This window comes from Zophobas morio, unplaced genomic scaffold (genome assembly GCF_036711695.1).
Source record: "Zophobas morio isolate AGI-343-1 ecotype UQ-CSIRO unplaced genomic scaffold, CSIRO_AGI_Zmor_V1 ptg000021l, whole genome shotgun sequence".
Taxonomy (NCBI): domain Eukaryota; kingdom Metazoa; phylum Arthropoda; class Insecta; order Coleoptera; family Tenebrionidae; genus Zophobas; species Zophobas morio.
The window spans coordinates 7,636,566-7,655,071 of NW_026972126.1; the positions used below are offsets into that span (position 1 = coordinate 7,636,566).

Genomic DNA, 18,506 nt, shown 5'->3' on the forward strand with positions numbered 1-18,506 from the left:
TAGAACTTCATCTAACTCATACGAAGCTGAGCAAAGACTAAAAGTAATTTGAGATTAGTTTTCGCAAAAAAAGCAGTGTCTTCTTTTAATGTATATCTACTAATTTTATTTAAATATAGGATGACAATGAATATATACAGAATGAATGAACACGAAACTGTCAGTCTTCTAAGAACTTAACGATGGTACAGCTTCAAATTAGAATCATGTTCACTAATCTGATTGGCAGCGCTGTTTGCTACGGCCAGTTGTGCAGACGCTTCAGCATTATTTTGAGCTTGTTGAGCGGCCGCTGTGGCCCTTTGCACCGAAAGTTGGGTTTCAGCTAGTCCAGCTAAGACTTCATCCAATTGAAGATGCAGCCTTCCAAGTCTTTGCTGAGCATCCTGGATCATTTGGTGCTGGGCGGCAGCAGCCTGTAAAGCAGCAGAGGCGGCACGTTCCGTTATGGTGGCAGATTGCTGCACAGCAGCAAAAGCAGCAGTAGCGGCAGTCAATTGCTGTTGGCTTTGCTGAACAGCGTTTTGAGCTGCATTAGCGGCTTCGAGAGACTGTTGGTACTAAAAAGGAATACATTGTTTGTTAAATGAGAAATATTCTTGAGTATTACTACCTGTCCTTCTTCAGCTTGCAACTGATGTTCAGCATCCTCAACTTGCTGTTGCAAATTTTGAACAATAACTTGCTTTGCGACTAAAGCTACTCTTGCGGCGTGGGCAGCTTCTTGTGCGGCACGAGCAAATCCATTCTGGGCTCCTGCAGCTGCCTGGACGCCGGCCGTTTGCTGATTTTGCACAGCCGTTCGGGCCTGGAGTGCCGAAGAATGAGCCAAACTGGTGAGTTCAGCGCTAGAAGAGTACTTCTTGCCTCCGTGAGATGAAAAATCTCCAGATAATTGAATGCTGGATACGTGGGCGGTGGATTGGGTTTCTTGTTCTGGGACAATCACGCTCAATTTTTGTTGTTTGGCGGCGGTGGTCGCTTCAAATGAAAGTTCAATCAAAGATAAAGCAGCAAAGAATGCCGTGAACTTACCTAGGAAAGCGATCAAGACAACAAAAAATCTAGACATGATTAGCTACAAAGAAATGATTTTATTTTTAATTTTTACATTTCTTGGACTTACTTGTGGTGTTGTAGATGTTTTGATTGTACGAAGGCTGAGAAGTTACTGACAATCACTCCGTAAAAAGCACTATTTATACCATAAAGATGGTTTGTTGAATGTGAACGTGCAATGTTCACTCAGAGGGAAGTGGTATAAATTTACATGTTAATTGAGCTTTGATACATTGTAATGCACTGGAACATATTATTCCGGATTATTTCCTTGGTTTAGGATGGAAGAATGTTGTTAAAAGTATGTTAAAATTGTGTTGCATGCTGTCGATAGAAAAGTTCAACAAATTTCATAATTATTTTAATTACGTGATTTAGAAGTACCAGACCATGGAGTCTGAGGTACTGACTCTCGTAAATAAAATGTTAAATTAATTGTACGCGAATAAATTCATGTAAAGCATAGCTTTGAATGAATGAATTGGATTTTCCATATTCAAATCTCAGGAACACGTATTGTTTTTCCTTAAAAATAGAACTTATGTTATTATAATATTAATAATAATAATAATATGTATTTAATGTAGAAAAAAGACACAGGATCCATAAGACGGCATATCAGAAATAAGAATTAAACATGTACATGTGACACAAAAGTAATTACAACAAAAGAAATACATAAAAACTAAAAATAATTAATCCATACAACTTAAAAATTTCTCAGGTAGTTATTTATAAAAGATAAATGTTTATAAATCTAGCTATATTATCACCAGATGCATGAAACGTAAAATTAGTTTCATGAAGTCTAGGTTTCAGCACAGCGAGAACCTATTCTAGGTACTCTAATATCCACCAATAACGTAACTAGGCCAGGACAGTCAATGCAATTCTGGGACAACTTGTAACCCAAACGAATTTCAGTTTTTAGGTTTCTACTCTCCAGTAGTTCCAGATTTACCAGCCTCTGATCGTAGCTATAAATTATCTTTATTTATTCCCATTTTAAAAAGTAGATAATTGATAATAAGTTTACATTGTACTCCTTCAAGACGATCAACATAGGTTTTATAAAATGGGAACTAAATAAAATGACAATATTTAAGAATTATTAGTTTAACTAAAGTTACCAATATTTGTGTAGGTTATTAATATTCCAAAAATCAGAATCTGACGTTTGATAAAGCCACAAGTTCGAAATTACTTATTCAGAACATGATCGATATAAGAAGTAAATCGTAACTCCGAGTTAGAGAATTACACCCAAACCTTTTTTTTTCAAAAACGCGTTCAAGAGTAACTTTATTAAAAGTGTATGGAAATACAACAAAGTTAGATTTATAGGTAAATGTTAAAACCTTACACTTATCCAGTGTTTATTCCCATAAAGTTGTTTGGGTACCAAGAACTAAGTATTTCAAGTATATTTTCGAGCAATTCAACCAAAATCTTTATATCATCTCCAACACGTAATCAGTCGTCGAATTGACAAGCCAAATCGTTAACAAATAAGGAAAACAGAACAGGTCCAAGATGGTTGCCCTGCGGACCATCTGGCGTGACAATAATTGGATCAGAATAATGGTTCCCCAACTGAACCATCTGAGTCATCTCTTTTAAGTAAGCTTTGATCCACTGGTAAAGATTAAAGTATTGATTCAGTTTATAAAGTAGGATATCGTTGTCCACTCGATCGAAAGCCTTGCTAAAATCAGTATATATTGTATCGACTTTGTAGCCCTCCTTTAATGTTGTATACACTGTTTTTACAACTAGGTATGTCCAGGACTCCTATTTGGTCCTGGGTTGAAGCTGTCCTTTAAGCATGTTAGTTTAGTAACATATTTCAGAAGTAATTTCAACATTGCATAGCGTTGCAACGTTATTGATAAAGTGTTGTGATTCACGTCTATAATTTCAAGTAACTTTCAGCATGGTGCTAAAACAGGTTGGAATTATTTAATTTCATTTTGCATATTGTAAAGGAAATCACTGGTTTGCCAACTAGAGAAGCTTTTCACTAAGAATGTATATTTTTCAAATCAAAAAATTTAATCTCATTTTCCTATAAAATTACAGCATATCGAACACTATCTATTATAATATCAAGTATAAAATAACAGTTATAAAAAATAAACAAGACAAAAGCTATTTAATTATCATGAAGTTACAATTATAGAAAACAAAACTGACAAAAACGGTATAAATATATTACTGTACAGCTACTTTTTCATCACAATTAACAACATTAAAATAATTATATATCTAAAACTTCCCTAAAATTTTCTCCCAATCTTTAATTTTTACTAGAGCATCTTTAGCGGCCACTCCCATCATTCCCTCAGGAGAATTTTCAGGTTCATAACTAAAAATTAAGCTAGCTTCCTCTAAACATTTCAAAATTTTCTTCAACCTGCTTCGCAATTCACTTTTCGTGCAATGTGTCTCAAATTGCCTGGTTAAAAGGATCATCAAAGGAGCGTGCATCTCGTAAAGAGTAACCCCTCTTAATCTGGTGTATCCTGGCTCAATGATGTTGAAAATTTTCATAATTTCTTCGCAAATTTCTTGTTTGCGGGCAAGTAAATCTTCACTGAGTTCATCAATGAGATAACCATTGGCTCTTCCATATAGTTGGCTTAGTGACAATTTCACGCTTAAGTTTAAATAGTGAGTAGGATGAAGAACATTGCGATATTTTTCTAGAAAGGTTTCCATGCCAATTATATCACTGCAGTCTAGGTTTTCAAGTTCTTGAGATATTTTGTCTGTTAGTAGTTGCATAGACCTAGATGTAATTTTGTAACCTGGACACTTGCCTACGTTCGTACATTTCCAATCAGCTTCCGCGTTTAGAGGATCAGTAGAAAGAACGCACCCAGTTCGACATTTGGGACAAATGAGGGCTCCGCTATAAGTTCCTAGTTCTGTAGGATCAGCACACCTACTGCATTGGCACTCGAAGAATTTATTTTCGAGAAGGTGTTCTCTTCGCTTTAGCGTGCTTTGAAGAGTGTAGGCGTAACTCAAAGTGATCATCTGACCAGGAGCTATTCTTGTAGATGCTCGAACTGTTAGCCTAAATGTATTTTCTTCGTCAATATGATTGGTATTTGGAACACAATCATGTGACATTAAGAACGCAGTCGGGTAAAGTCCTCTGATATTAATACCCTGCTGGCCGATTTCGAAAGAATTCACTTCCAAAATGCCACATATGCTATGTATTTCTTCTTCTGTATATTCTTTCAAGCCCCAGTCGTTTCTAATTCTATTAACTACAGTATTTTGGTCACTGTTCCACAATTCTGGAATGTTTCTTCTAATTTCATTATGCGTTTCCATTGTCATCAAATTCTCGTAAGCTTTAGGATCTGTATCCTTCAGCAAAAGACATCTCAAAGGAACGATAGCATTGAAATTAGTGCGCAGTTTTTCCATTTCGTGATAATTGAGAAACTGTGCAGATTTAGTAGTTTTGAGTATGGCACATTCGATCTCTGTATGGCCATACTTTTTCCTCAATCCCTTACATTTTGTAGAACACAGAGGCCAACCACACTCTTTACACCTATAAAACAGACACGCATTATTTTGTTCCCAAAATAATAGTGTTGATTCTTACTTGATATATAGAGTTGATGACTCAAGTGGTTTATAACAACCTAGACATTGTACCTTGCAACCTGCACAAGGTCCGACGACTATTGGCGCCTCGTTTAAAATTATATCACCCGGTTTTAGATTTTTCCTTGAAATCATGTATCTGGAATCAAAAGATGGGGGGCTAATTAATTGTTGAATAAACATAAAAATAAATTCGGTGTAAAGGATATAGTTTAGAGTATAAATTTTATTTGGAGTAAACGATTGTAGTGTTTAATCGGTGGCGGTGGTTTTTATTAGAATTGTGAAATTAAGCTATGACGCAGAAACTAATTATTGGTCTTACGTAGGGTTTCTTTGAGTAGTAAAATTTTAATGGAGGAGTCAATCCCAAAAATATCCGAGATGCAACGCCACTTAGAAGTTAAAAAAAGCAAGTTATTTGTTTGTTCCGGAAAAAAACAAAAATAAATTTAGTCTTCAACTTGCAACTTCGGTAAGAGAAGCAGGGTAATTTGGATGTCAGAGTGTAGACAGAAGCAAATAATTTAAAAAAAAGTTGTTTTACTTTTCGCTAGGTTAACAATATAAAAGTAAATAATTATGTTGGATAAATTAATTGTCAAAAACAATGATAATCTTCAAAACTACAAAACTAAAATTTTAAACGTGTTTTTCATACAAATTGTAAAATCTCAACCAAATTTTTAACTTCACTCCTTTTAAAACGATTGATTACATCAATTCAGGTATTGCTGAGTACGTTTCATTAAATAAAACATAATAGATTTCTTTGACAAACTATGAAGCAAAATTGTTTATTCATTCTCCAGAAAATTTATAACGTCATCTCAAAAAAATCTTAATTGAAATTACACATTCAGGTGTTGTATTGTTTACGTTGTAATAATATCATTTGCATATTTTAAAGTCGTTAATAAAATATGTTCGAAAATAAATAATGAACTGAATTATTTCTTTGAAGACATTATAAATGTTTCCTAGAATTTCTCCAAAATGGTGGGAATACCTCAATATTACATTCAATGGTATGTATTACTCGACATGAAATTCAACTTGTTTATCCTCGCCAAAAATATGATGACAAGCGGTTACTAAAATACACTGACGTGAAAAATTTCTGTGTAAATAAATTTTTTTTGATGTCTAAATTTTATTTTTATGCAGAGTAGTGTCAAAATAAGAAAAACTTTCACTCATTTGTGCACAAATTTTTTGGCGTTAACGCATCAGAGAATCTTATTTTAGAATTTTTTGAGATGACGTCATCACTTTTTTTGTGAGAATGAAAATATTTATTTTTATTTGCAGAATTAAATACTAACTATAGCATGACTGAATTTCTAGAGAAAAATTAAATAAACGGTTCTAAGACGAATCGGTTTATACTGCTTTTCTGAGTCATCCTGTATAAGCAGTTCGAAAAATAAAAACATTATCAAACCAAAAGCACGATGATATCCAAAAGCGTATTTATCGTCTTGTTTAGTGTTTTTTGGTTGTCTTATGTAGGACGTAACACTAAGCATAAAAGGTGGGTGGGAAAATTTTAAAATGTCACAATCGATTTTTTGACGGAAATCGTTCAAAATTTATACCAACTTTTTACAAATTTTATTATAATGCTCAATAGTATATAGATTTTGAAGTAATGTGAAGAGTTCCCAACATTTTTCGTTAAAAATAAAGTAAAAATGGATAAAGACGTCATATCCTTGGAAAACAGGTAAAACACCAAATAATGAAGATTTTTAAAAATCTAAAGTATCCATTTTGTGGTCGAAAAAAAAATTGTGATTTTGAAAGAAGATTAATGTTAACAAAATAAAGCTGAATTTGTTATTATCGTTTGTTAAGGTTCATTTACACGATAGATACAATTTGGCGAGTTGTAAGACTTGAATTTATTTATGTTTCTCGTAGATTTTCAACATGATACTATTACTTTTTTTTACAAATCAAAATATTTTGATCAGGGCGGGATTTAAACTATATATTTAATTACGTTTAAATGCGCCATTTTTGAAGCTTGAATTGATACTGTTGACTTTTAACACATATAGTTGAAAAAAGTATTATTACACACCAAATTTTTCTCGTTAAAGTATACATTTTGAAAGACTACAACATAATTAAATAGTTTAATTCTAAAAACATATCATCATTATGCGCTGCAATAATAATAATTTCTAGGTGCGGAGAAAATAAATGTTATGTAGGAAGGATGTGACAATTTTTGAATCTTATCCAAAACGACAAATTATACATAAGACAACAAGATTACTAATCTTGTTGGCACATCCTGAATTGCATTTGTTGCGAATAATAAGATTTTGCGTTGTAAGACATAATTATGACACTGGAACAGTAGCAACACGAACAAAACCAAAGAAATTAGCGGTTTTACATCGATTACTAATGAACCTATTAGTGTTATTAGACGTAATATATATTATAGCAAAAATAATAATCAACCATGGTGTTCAAGATGCATAAAAAAATAATTTTGTACAATCACTGAATGCACTTTTCATCTAAGGCAATTAAACTGACTCGGCATTTTTTTATACACCGCTTCTGGTTATTAAGTGAGAGGGATGTGAGTAGTGTATAATTTGTTAATTGTAGCTAGAACGACGGAATGTTGGTATGTATGAACATTATTATTATTTATGTACACAGGTGACGAGAAAAATCGGTTTGTTTTTAGATGGAAATGATTTTTGATTTTGTTAGTATTATTTTATGTCACTTTAACCGAACGTTTATAATGGGTAATTGTAGCTGTCAGAAAAATTCGTAAACACGATAAACATCGAAAAGAATAGCTTCCAACTATATATAATTAATCGATTTTTTAGACACCGATCGCGTGCCAACACAAGCAACTTGTTAACGCGATGATCCGAAAAAATATGAATGAAGTCAAGAATTTATTACCTTCCCATGACTTTCGACGTTTTCACGTCAAAAATTGGTCCATCGTCAATTATATCCAGAAGGTCCATATTTTCAGATGACGATGCTGTCGATTGTGACGATCGCCTTTTTGACGATTTGCTCTAAGAAAAAAAAAAAACTACATTGACTGTAAAAATAAAAAAATCTACCAACCTTTCTCCTAGAGTGTCTACTCATTTTGCGATTTTCACACACTCAAAAAAAAACGGTGCTCTAAATCACTTCTTGGGCGCAGAGTGACAATAATTTTTAAGTGACTCGGGTGTCAAGCGGTGGAGTATCTCGGACCGTTTATTTTGGTCAACTCATCCAACTCGACTAATCTGTTGTGGGAGGAATTATTGTGGACGCCGCCAAAGTTATTTTTAACTAAATCTTCTGTATTTTTGGATAGTGTTGCCAAACGGCATGCACCGAAATGACAATAAAAACAATGTGTTTACTTTACTCCAATCTAAGGGTCAACTGCGAGTGTGCATTTGTTATAAAAATTAAAATAAACAACGTTGGGTTATAGGTTTATAATGTCAGGAGTGTAAACAAAAACAGGCGCCTCGTAAATCATTAACAGATGGAACTGCATTTACAGAAGCCGGGATCCTGCGGACCTGGAAGCGCTCCAGCCTAATTTAAAGTTGATTTTCGGTCTTGGAGCATACTTTTAATTGCAAATTTGCGAAGTGTGAAACCGCTTTCGATGTTGGTGCAGGATGTTGGCTCTAAAATTTTAATGGTAAATGTCTGATCGTTAAATGGGCATCTGATCTTCCACATGAAGTGAAAGCAGTCTTATTTATGTATAGGTATATTAAATTCGTATGAAAACGGAAATAATTTTTTAAATTCGTACTGCAGAATGTTTGCTTGCTATGGTACTGTGTTACACTTGATATGAATAGGAAAGATATATGTATGAAATAATTGGATTGTGCCATGAATTATAACATATTATTCTTTAAAGCGGCAAACTGTGGCGATACTTTAATATTTATTGATAGTTGACCGCAAGTTATGGGGACTTATAGTTTGTGAAAATTATAATTTATGTTTCAGTTTTGTACTTTTTGTTAGTTGAGTGTGTCTTATCACGAACAAAAATAGCAAAATATTGTATGGAGTAAATAAAATACTTGTTGGGTTACGAACAATTTTCGATCAATTTTACGGAAGTAAAAACTAATAACTATGTTTACGCGTAGCTCAGAAAGCTAAATAATGGGCCTTAATACACACCTCTATATATATCTTATCGTGGTGTGCGATAGGTTTACACGAATTTTAGCGTTTGCCGCTCTTTTGAAATGAAAACTATAGTTACCTGAATAAAGTTAAATTAGTTACTGAACCCACAATACACTGTTGTGTATATGTTTAACTGAAAATTATATGTATTTTTTATATAAACTTCTACTGAGAAAAAAAATACCAAAGGATTTGTGGATAAATATAAAACATCTTTTTTTATATAAATAGAAACATGTTTAGTCTTACATCAAATAGGTGATACGCACGTATGTACAGCTACAGCCTATGTATGTTCGTTGAAAAAAAAACACATTTGAATACGTCAGGTGACAGAACTTTTTTTAAGAAAACACCCCATAACTTTTAATACCGTTCTTACACATAAAAATATAACGTCTATTAGCTGTTTTGAAAAGCTAATAATATCCAAATTAATTGCTCAAGTGTTTTATACCAGTTTGTGTCTCAGTCTTTCTTTTTATTACTTCCCGAGGGAGTATAGTAATCGGACAAATGGCCACCTTTATATTTTCTTGACGTTTCATGGCCCCTGCAGCACGAAAAAAGTATTCTCCCGTTTCCGTCTGTCTCTGTCTGTCTGTCTGTCTGTCGGTCTATCTGTCTGTCTATCTGTCTGTCTGTATGGTGGTTGAGGCTGAGGAATGCAGACCGGACGTCGCGCGTTCGATTCCAAGCGTGGCCTTTCGTTTTTCCCCCGTTTTTTTTCTCTTTCTCTCTCTCATTGTGTATTATCTATGTTTACGATGCTACTACAAATTTTTTATTGGTCAAATTAAGAATGAACCTCATTTTCTCGAAAATGTGAGAAAACTCACGTCTTTATGTAATACTGATAAAATAACAATTATAATATTCAGAACATTTTGTTCCATTGTGGTTTGACTAATAATTTTAGTCTTCTGTTTTGAAAAGACAAACTCATCCAAATCAAATTAATTTCTACGTGACCTAGTGCTGAAGGATATTTTATCCCGTTAGTTGAGTGCGGTAAATACATTTTTTCCAATTTCTACTAATAAAATGCTCATTTTGTATGTTAAATCTCGCTATTAAAACAATAGTTTAATCGAAAGGATGAATAAAATGTTTATAGCAACTAGTGATGTACCGACTATAGTCGGCCGACTAGTCGGCTTTGTTAAAACCGGTTAAAATTGGTTTAATCGACCGAAAATTGGTGTCAAAGTGTAGATAATCTTCGCTAGTTACGATTCTGAAATCGCCGTCACGATATCTTGTCCAATAAACGCGCAAAGCGAATTCAAAATTTCCAAAAATTTTCCAAAAAAGTGGTTAAAACTGGTTAAAGTATTGTATAAACTGCCCTAAATTGTGTAATTATTTGTTTTTGTACTGAGTTACTACAAAAAATTAAATGTTAAAATTATCCAAACAAATTTAACACAGTTTTTGGAAAACAAAGTAACTTTAGTTATTCCTTTTATTAAAATAAAACGATTTTTTAACAGTCGGCCGACTATAGTCGGTACATCTCTGATAGCAACACTTTATTAACACTGTCATTGACAACACGAATAAAGAAAAAAAACTAAAAATTCGCACTACCACTGAAATTTTCGTTGCTATGGATGTGTGGATATTCAACTAAAATTTGCAACGCCTGATAGTCGACCTCCTGTAAAACGATCCTAATGAAAGTCCAGGAGCATCGTTTGAATTTGACCGTGACGAAAGTACAGGCAGCTTAGGCAATTTACCTTCTTAAAATGTTCATCATATTAGTAATAGTACAATTCATATTTATGTATATGGATTACCTACACAATAAATTTTTTGAAAATAAATAAACGAATTTTATCCACTCAAAAACATTATCACACTCAGCTTCGCCTCGTGTGCTAAACTGCTTTTTCGTTGGATAAAATTCACTTTTATTCACTTATACCATAAATAGCTATTACATTGTATAAGCAGCAAACAGGCTGGGGCTCGGTGGGCACCCTTGCATACATACTCCCTCCTTTTTTTTTTACGCCTCTTCCTCCATGTGGTGGGGAATGTATATGTTGTCTATTACCTATCGTCCCTTGTCCACCAGTTTGTTTACTCGAAAGCAAACCTCTTTCATTAATCTCATTCCTGAATCTTTATTCCGGAGCCATTGCATATAAGATGATATAAGTTATACGCTGTGTTCAGGAGAGTTATTCTCCTGTAGTTTGTTTTTTTATTGGGAGACACCCTTTCCTATCGATAGGGCAAATTAGTCCTTTTCTTCCCTCCCATGCATCATTCATTACTTCCAGTATAATCATACCTTTATTTTTCGTATTACTATCAAATCTTGGTTCTTTTTCTTGTGCTTCCCCTTCTATTTGTTGTTCACCTATTTCTTTTTTGTCTCTAGTAAGTTCATAAAATAAACCATCCATTCCTCTATATCAATATTACAAAAGGCTTTCTTTTTGATTCTCCTTTCCTTATTGATATATTGCCATACCTACTTCTTTTTTCTGATCTCACTGTTTTCAGCTTTCCCTTCTCCTTTCATTATTTTTTTTCGTTCTTCACATATTTTTCTGTTCACCTTCCTTCGCTTGGTAATATTTTTTTGTGGCTTTTTTTTTACTCCTTTGTCTTTCTAACAACTTGACTTCATTTTGTGGTATTTACAAGTCGATACTTAATACGTCTAATGTGAGGAATTGAAGAATTTTCAAGAAGTCAAAAAAGCTCACCGGGTATCATTTTTTACATGTATTAATACAGGTTTACTTATCATTTGTAAACATACTATTTGGATAAAAAGACATATTAAAAAAGGTGTTTTTTCTTAAATAGTTATGATTCTTGACAATACAAAGGTAATATGTAAATTAATATTTCAACTGCTGAAACATTGGAGAACATAAAACTCATCTGATTAGTTGCTGAACCTTGGTCTCGTTTATAAAACATTGCTAAATTAGTTAACCGACTACCTGATCACGTGATTAAATTGAACGAAACATATTAGATTACCACGATGAAGACCTAAACTATCATCAAACTACTTAATAATGTCTTAATTTTTTACAGGTTTTCTGTAAACTAACTCTTAGATCTATTGACAGTTTCAACGACAAAATCAAACGTATTTTTATTATAAAAATTTCGTGAGAACAAAAAGGAAAAAGTCTTAATAGTCTTACATTTGCTTAATTTTATTATATACAGGGTTATTCAGCTAAGATGACCCATTTGTGTTTCTAAAAGAGGCAACCCATAATATAGATTCCACTTGAGTCTGGATTACAAAAAATGTTTCAAAATTGAATTGTATCAAAGTTTGCTTATAAGTGTATCGAAACGTCAGTGTCAGAAAAATGCCTATGCATTTTTACGATAATAACGAGAAAACCGACATGATCCTTATTTACAGAGAATGTCGCAAAAATGCTAGACGTGCAGCACAATTGTATGCCTGAAGATACCCTGACCGTGTGGTCCCAACACCCAAAATTTTTAAGAGGCTAGAAAATGCCTTGCAACTAGCTTGGCAAATGAAGTAGAAGTCTTTGCCCGAGTTTTAAAAAAATATTTTTTCTTATCTTTTTTGGAGTATTTGTTATCCAGTTTTGGCATTTTTAGGTCTATTTTTCTTCTCTAACTTTTATTACCTTCTACTAATTCTGAATAACTTGATTCCATCTGTTATTAGATTACCTACTTCACATTTTTTTTATTTTTTCGTTATTTTTGTTCCTTACTTTATGGTTGCCTTCATCGACAAATATCTTTCCTTGCAATTTTCTTATACTTTTGTTCTGTCCAATATTCTTATTATACTTATTATGTTCACGACCTCTTTAGACGTTAGTAGGTCATGTTTTTCTTTGGCTATCATGACTGACTGACGTGGTTTTCTTAATATCACAAAACATGCACCAAATGAGAAAAAAACTTTTCTTGTAGGCCGTGCAATCTATTTTTAAAATAATGATGTTGGTATTGCAGCTATTTGACCCTTTATTTGACAGTTATTTGACTCTAACTCTCAAACTGAGCAAGGAATGCTTTGGTGTTGCCAACATCATTATTTTAAAAATAAACTGCGCGACCTACTAGAGGAGTTTTTTCTTTTCAAGGATCAGAAAAATCAAAAAGCCAAAAATAATTTCATTGTAAATAAAACTTGCGATAAAAAAATGCTACTTACTTGCAGTTCCCTAAAGATAGACCTTACTTAAGAGCAAATAAATTTTTAAGTATTACTAGCATACCTTCTGTAACTTACAAAGACCTCGAAGATATTTGTTTTCAAAATATGTTTATAGGTGAGCCGTGCAACTACTTAAAGAATTCTCGTGACAAAAAACGAAAAGTTATCAACTTCATCTTCTGACAAAAGAAAATTAGCCGAAATTGTTATTGATTGTGTATTCAGAAAAGACCTGCAACGGACTCATTTGGTAATAGACTGAAAAAATAAATAAATATAAGACAACGAGGGAAGGGACAATAGCTTTTTTTTAATTGGGTGGTTAACCAGTTTATCCTTGCTTTGAATAAGTTACAATGAAAATGTGTGGTGGTAATGGACAATGCACCATACTATTTGGTGAAATCGAAGAACTCCCCCATATTTTCTAGCAGAAAAAGTCAAATGCAAGGTAATGACAGCATTGAGTTTAATCAAAATTTTTCGAAAAAACAAGTGGCATTTAATTTGGTTCTTTAGAATTGATCGGAAAAAACGATTTTTGGCAGACTAGACATTCCAGGAAAGTGCCTATCTGAAGTCCTTAATAAAGTTATCAAGTGCTGACTATTTATTAATTAGTTTAATAATAATGTTTATTGATGATATTTAAGCTGATATAGTAACAATGGCTAGATTTCTAACACAATTCATAACCTTAAATTAAAAGTAGTCGTCCGTTTCTGTCTGTGTGTTTGTCTGTCTGGCTGGTGTCTGTGTCCATTTTTATTAGACACTGAACCGATTGTTGTCAAATTTTGTGTGTATATTAGAAATATCATGCAGATGGTTAAATGCTAACCAAAATTTGGCCAATCATTACCACCAATAATTTGAAGACGTCATCTCAATGAACCATATCTTAAAATAATTTGAATGTTATACAAAAATATACTTACTCCTATATTTGTAATATATGAATCCGCTTTCAGTTTTTTTCGCTAAACGTTCAAATTTTCGCAAAAACATTTGCAAGGTATAATAACGTTTGTTACAAACACAGAATACAAGTCATCGTGGCTTAGTGGTTTTCTCGAGAAATTGCCGACGTGCGGTCGTGGGTTCGATGTCGAAGTTAGCTCTTTCCTTTTTTTTTTGCACTGGTAATGTGGTGTGACTACTTTTCCTTTGCGCTGTGACTACTATTTTCCATGTTGATGGCGTCCCCCCTAGATAAATAGACACTTGAGCTTCAGATTGCTATTATCTACTGCTGAAGGACATTTTATCTTGTTAGTTATGTGCTTTAAATATATTTTACATTGTCGTACGGCACAGGGGCTGTGAGGTGTTATTTATGCCGCTGGTTTTTACTTTGCAGAGGTTATCACAAAACGAAAATCGTAAATTCAAATTTTATAATTTTTTAAGGAGCTCAATTTGTCGGATTATACTTATATCCTTAGACCGATTTTTAATTGATCAAATTAAGAACCTCATTTTCTAGAAAATGTGAGCCACGTCTTTATTTAATTTTGGTCAAATAAGAACATAATCATATTCAAAATATTTTGTTGTTTGTGTTAATGAATCATTTTAGCCCTCTATTTCATTCATATTGAACAAATTTCTACGTGCCATTTTTTCGGTGTATAAACATAAACAATCAAAGTTAAGCATATACACTGATAATAATACACTTTTTTCCGTTGCTTATTTGCTTTGAATATATTTCAAATTGTCCGTATGCCTGCGGACGGCACCCCCTTGGAATTTGCGCCCCCACGGCGCACGAAGTTCGAGGTGTCCTTTACACGACTGGTTTTTACTATACAGGGTGTTTCATGAGTAATGCCGAGCCTTACAGGATTGAAAATGCAACACAATACATTTTCAGAGGCATCACTGATGTTTACAAAAAAACAAATTAGGTACGTATTAAACATAGTCAGTCTTTGCTTTCTATAAGTTTTGTCAAAAATGTCAATTCAAAACATTTTTAGGTTATTGTTCTAAGTTAAATCAAACGAGGTGACAAATATATTTTGAAAGCAAAGGCATCGTAGTTTTATGTTCGAATTGTCGAAGAAAAAATATCTTATTAGCAGTGAAATAATAAAATTGTACAATTTTTCAAAGAAGCGGGATTTGTTGGACTGTACTTCAAGGGCGAGGGAAGTTCTGTCGAAGAAACCTTGGACCAATTTTTTCAAATTGCCTTACGCATTATAACTTGTCAGTCCGTTTCATTTTTCTGTCAATCGTAAAACTTTGCTTTCCGGGCTTGTGAGGAAAGTAACATTTTTTACACTTAAGAACGTGTCACATAAAGACAGTGACATACCGGATGATACCGGCAACATTATTTTATCACGCAACGACAATATTTTTAAAGCATTCGTTTTTCTGTTTTTTTATTAGTGTTACTTTTTTTTTAATTGAAATCTTACTTTGTACATGTGAGTGTTTGTATAAAAAATACCTGCACTTAAATAATAGTACTGTAGCATTACACTGTTTGACTTTCATTTAAATTTTCCAGAAATACTCGCATTTTCTCTATGAATGTAACATAACCCTGAATTTTATAATCAGCACTAAAGTTCTTTAAATCGAAACTAGTTTTAACTCATAGTAATAAAGACCTGTTTATTATTATTAAAACTTAATTTATATTTTAAAGAATCTTTAAATTTATTGTGGAATTGGCTTTGAGTTAGCGCGTTTAAATAACTAATGATCACATTGCGACCAGATGTCAAAGTATTTGTAGTTTAATGTCAATGTTAAATTTTATGGTTTCCAGTACACTAACTTACGTTTCCAAATTATTTCATGACCTAATCATAATATAAATTTGAGTACGTATTCCAAAATTTAAACAAAGCAGATTTATTGCGGATTATTCAAAAATAGCTTTAACACATGGGGCATATAATTTAGACAATTTCGTATTGCTCTACCATACCTCATTATGCGATCTTCTTCTGCAGTTTTTATATCCGATCTAAAAGCGTTGAGGTCAAATTCAATGTGATTTAAAGTTATTAATAAAAGAATTTATGTACGGCAGATTATACCTTTATTTTAGCAGCATGTATTTTTACAGCATTTTGACGTAATTCATGGATTGCCCGGATTAAATTGAACAGTAAACAAATTATACGAAAGCTTCTAACAAAAAGCTTTTTGTAAACATTTACAGTACCGTAAGACGGAGTAAACTGAGACGATTTTAGAATAGCTTTTCAGATTAGATTAGGTTTTATTAATGCTTAAAGTGTTATACAACATAGTTTAAGGCAATGTCGAAAATTACTTATACAATAAAAGAAAAGAGATTCAATATTACAATAACATCGACCGACTCTTCTTTGTTTGCTGAGCAATAAAAAAGTGTTTAAAACATTTTTTTGACATTTCGTAGTTCATAGAATACGGAAACGGAGGTTTTCTATGTCGTATTGACGAACCTAGAAAGATCCGAAGCTATCAACCAACCGAAGATTTAAGTGGACGAAGTCCTCGAAGTACTCACAGTAAAAATGATATCACTCATCGCATCAAAATTGTGTTTAAACTAATGTCCAAAAACGTACTTTCATTTCAAAAATCCGTGCTTTAAACTGGCTGAATAATCATACAAAATCTCTTCCACGAAATGTTATTTTGATAGTCGGCTGTAAATTTATATCGTTAAAAATAAATTGGTAACGTTATTATTCACTTTTAGAGAGAATTTTTGTAAAGTGTGCTGAAAGACGTAACTATCTTCCATAATTCAAAATGACTCACTGATTTCTTTTAATCCCGTTTTTACTCAGTGAAAACAAAAATACAACTTACGTGCATACAGTGCAACCTAATATATATCATTGTTGGAAAACAGTCGTTTGCTAATAGTAAAAATAAATACGGTGTCTAATTTAAAACAAAATGCTCGAAAAATACTCAAGTATATTTCTTACACTGTACATTTTAGGCAAGGGTTAAGAGTTATTATAAATAGTTGAATTTATCATAAAATATATTTCTGTAGATCATATTTTATTGATTCACATGTCATGAATAAAAATAACACAAATTTGTTTCATATGTGATATTTTAGTGCACACTTTGTTGATAAAAGCATCGTATAAAAATTATATCACCTATATGAACTTGCATCTCCGGAAATATCTACTACGACTTTTTGCTTACGGAAAGTTTTCATATGCAGCCGTTTGTAAATCTCTTTTGTTTACGCGTACGTAACAAGGTCTAGGCAAATGAGTAAATTTGCTTAACTATAAACTGTTATGTACGGGCGAGACAAGAGTGCGATTTTCTGAAGTTTTCCAATATCGAGCTGCTACGTGTTTGCAGTGGTCATACAGATTTTTCTGATTTGTTTGTTATTGTTACCAATGTCCAAAGTCCAACATTCCTAATGATAATTACGAGTATTTCCAGATATTTTGTGAATTTGTGTCTCTTAATTCATAGATTCTTCAGTAAAAAAAAACAATTGAAACATTTTGGTACATACAAAAAAAAAAAAACTAAAAATTAAAATTTTGTGTTTGGTTTTGGATGCTTTAAACTAGTTTATTCGAGTTTTTATTTATTTAATTTTCAGTTTTGTTTTGATAATCCCTATAAGTAAAATAAAATAAATCGCTTCCTTCATTATTTTTCTCAAACATCCTCTGTAAGCAATTCTAAAAAAAGCATGGGTACATTGACATACCACAAGTGTAGACTCACAATATGCTGTACATGTTAGATCAGATTTGTTATGTAAAATTTTGAGATGACGTGATGGAATTTTTGAAAGGAGTAAACAGAAATTTATCGCGATTAGCTTGAAACGTTTGTAAGAGTTCAGGCCGTCGGTAGTTTATAAATTAAACTGTAAAATGTTATTGTACAAGATTGAATTATTTCTAAAAATGTACGTTTTAATGCACTTGATATTTCTAAAATTCACAACAATCAGTCCAGTAGTTTTGAAGATTGTCTGTCAATAAAATCGAAAATAGACAACAAATGACAAATAGACGGAAATGTAAAACCTACTATTTTTTAAAACAGACTTAGAAAACATAACTATTTCAGATATCAATAAGCACGTTTTATTTTTACTTCTATTTAACAAAAGGCATTTTTTTGTTAAATTTATTACTAAAATTAACTCGTGGCTGTTACTTTTGCTCGTTTGCATCATCAATTGTGTTGGAAATGATCTGATCACTTTGTGATATTCTGCATTTATTTTTATACTTTAATATTCAAATCATATTTTAATTTGTAAGCTATCAAACAACGAAACAACTAAAACTGACTGAAAAGTTGTGGTATCAAAATAAAAAAAAGGTCGAAGGTTATTTCCCTAGTACTTCCCTAACCCCTGAAATACAATAAAGATATAAAAAAATTACAAAATTTGATTTGGCAATCTTTTTCAAGAAAG

At 32.5% G+C, this 18,506-nt stretch overlaps 2 protein-coding genes across 2 annotated transcripts; both read right to left on the reverse strand.

Annotated features, from left to right (window-relative positions):
• Positions 1-80: 80 nt before the first annotated feature.
• LOC135132702 (uncharacterized) lies at positions 81-1,182 on the reverse strand. Its single transcript, XM_064060878.1, has 4 exons — positions 1,127-1,182; positions 1,036-1,078; positions 614-981; positions 81-560 (listed from the first exon to the last, which is right to left on the reverse strand). Exons 2-4 carry the CDS (start codon positions 1,070-1,072, stop codon positions 177-179), a joined length of 789 nt encoding a protein of 262 aa, XP_063916948.1. The 5' UTR covers positions 1,073-1,078; positions 1,127-1,182; the 3' UTR covers positions 81-176.
• Positions 1,183-3,073: 1,891 nt separating this feature from the next.
• On the reverse strand, positions 3,074-8,095 carry LOC135132217 (SET domain-containing protein SmydA-8). Its single transcript, XM_064060225.1, has 4 exons — positions 7,801-8,095; positions 7,627-7,748; positions 4,685-4,825; positions 3,074-4,630 (listed from the first exon to the last, which is right to left on the reverse strand). The coding sequence occupies exons 1-4, from the start codon at positions 7,822-7,824 to the stop codon at positions 3,325-3,327; spliced, it is 1,593 nt and encodes a 530-aa protein (XP_063916295.1). The 5' UTR covers positions 7,825-8,095; the 3' UTR covers positions 3,074-3,324.
• Positions 8,096-18,506: the final 10,411 nt, after the last annotated feature.

Coding starts and splice junctions, on each gene's coding strand:
- LOC135132702 (XM_064060878.1), bottom strand. CDS start 1,072: ATGTCTAGATTTTTTGTTGTCTTGATCGCTTTCCTAG. Junction 982..1,035: donor TGTCTTGATCGCTTTCCTAG/GTAAGTTCACGG, acceptor TTTCATTTGAAG/CGACCACCGCCGCCAAACAA. Junction 561..613: donor TGCAAGCTGAAGAAGGACAG/GTAGTAATACTC, acceptor ATTCCTTTTTAG/TACCAACAGTCTCTCGAAGC.
- LOC135132217 (XM_064060225.1), bottom strand. CDS start 7,824: ATGAGTAGACACTCTAGGAGAAAG. Junction 7,749..7,800: donor GTAGACACTCTAGGAGAAAG/GTTGGTAGATTT, acceptor TTTTTTTCTTAG/AGCAAATCGTCAAAAAGGCG. Junction 4,631..4,684: donor TCATCAACTCTATATATCAA/GTAAGAATCAAC, acceptor TCTGTTTTATAG/GTGTAAAGAGTGTGGTTGGC.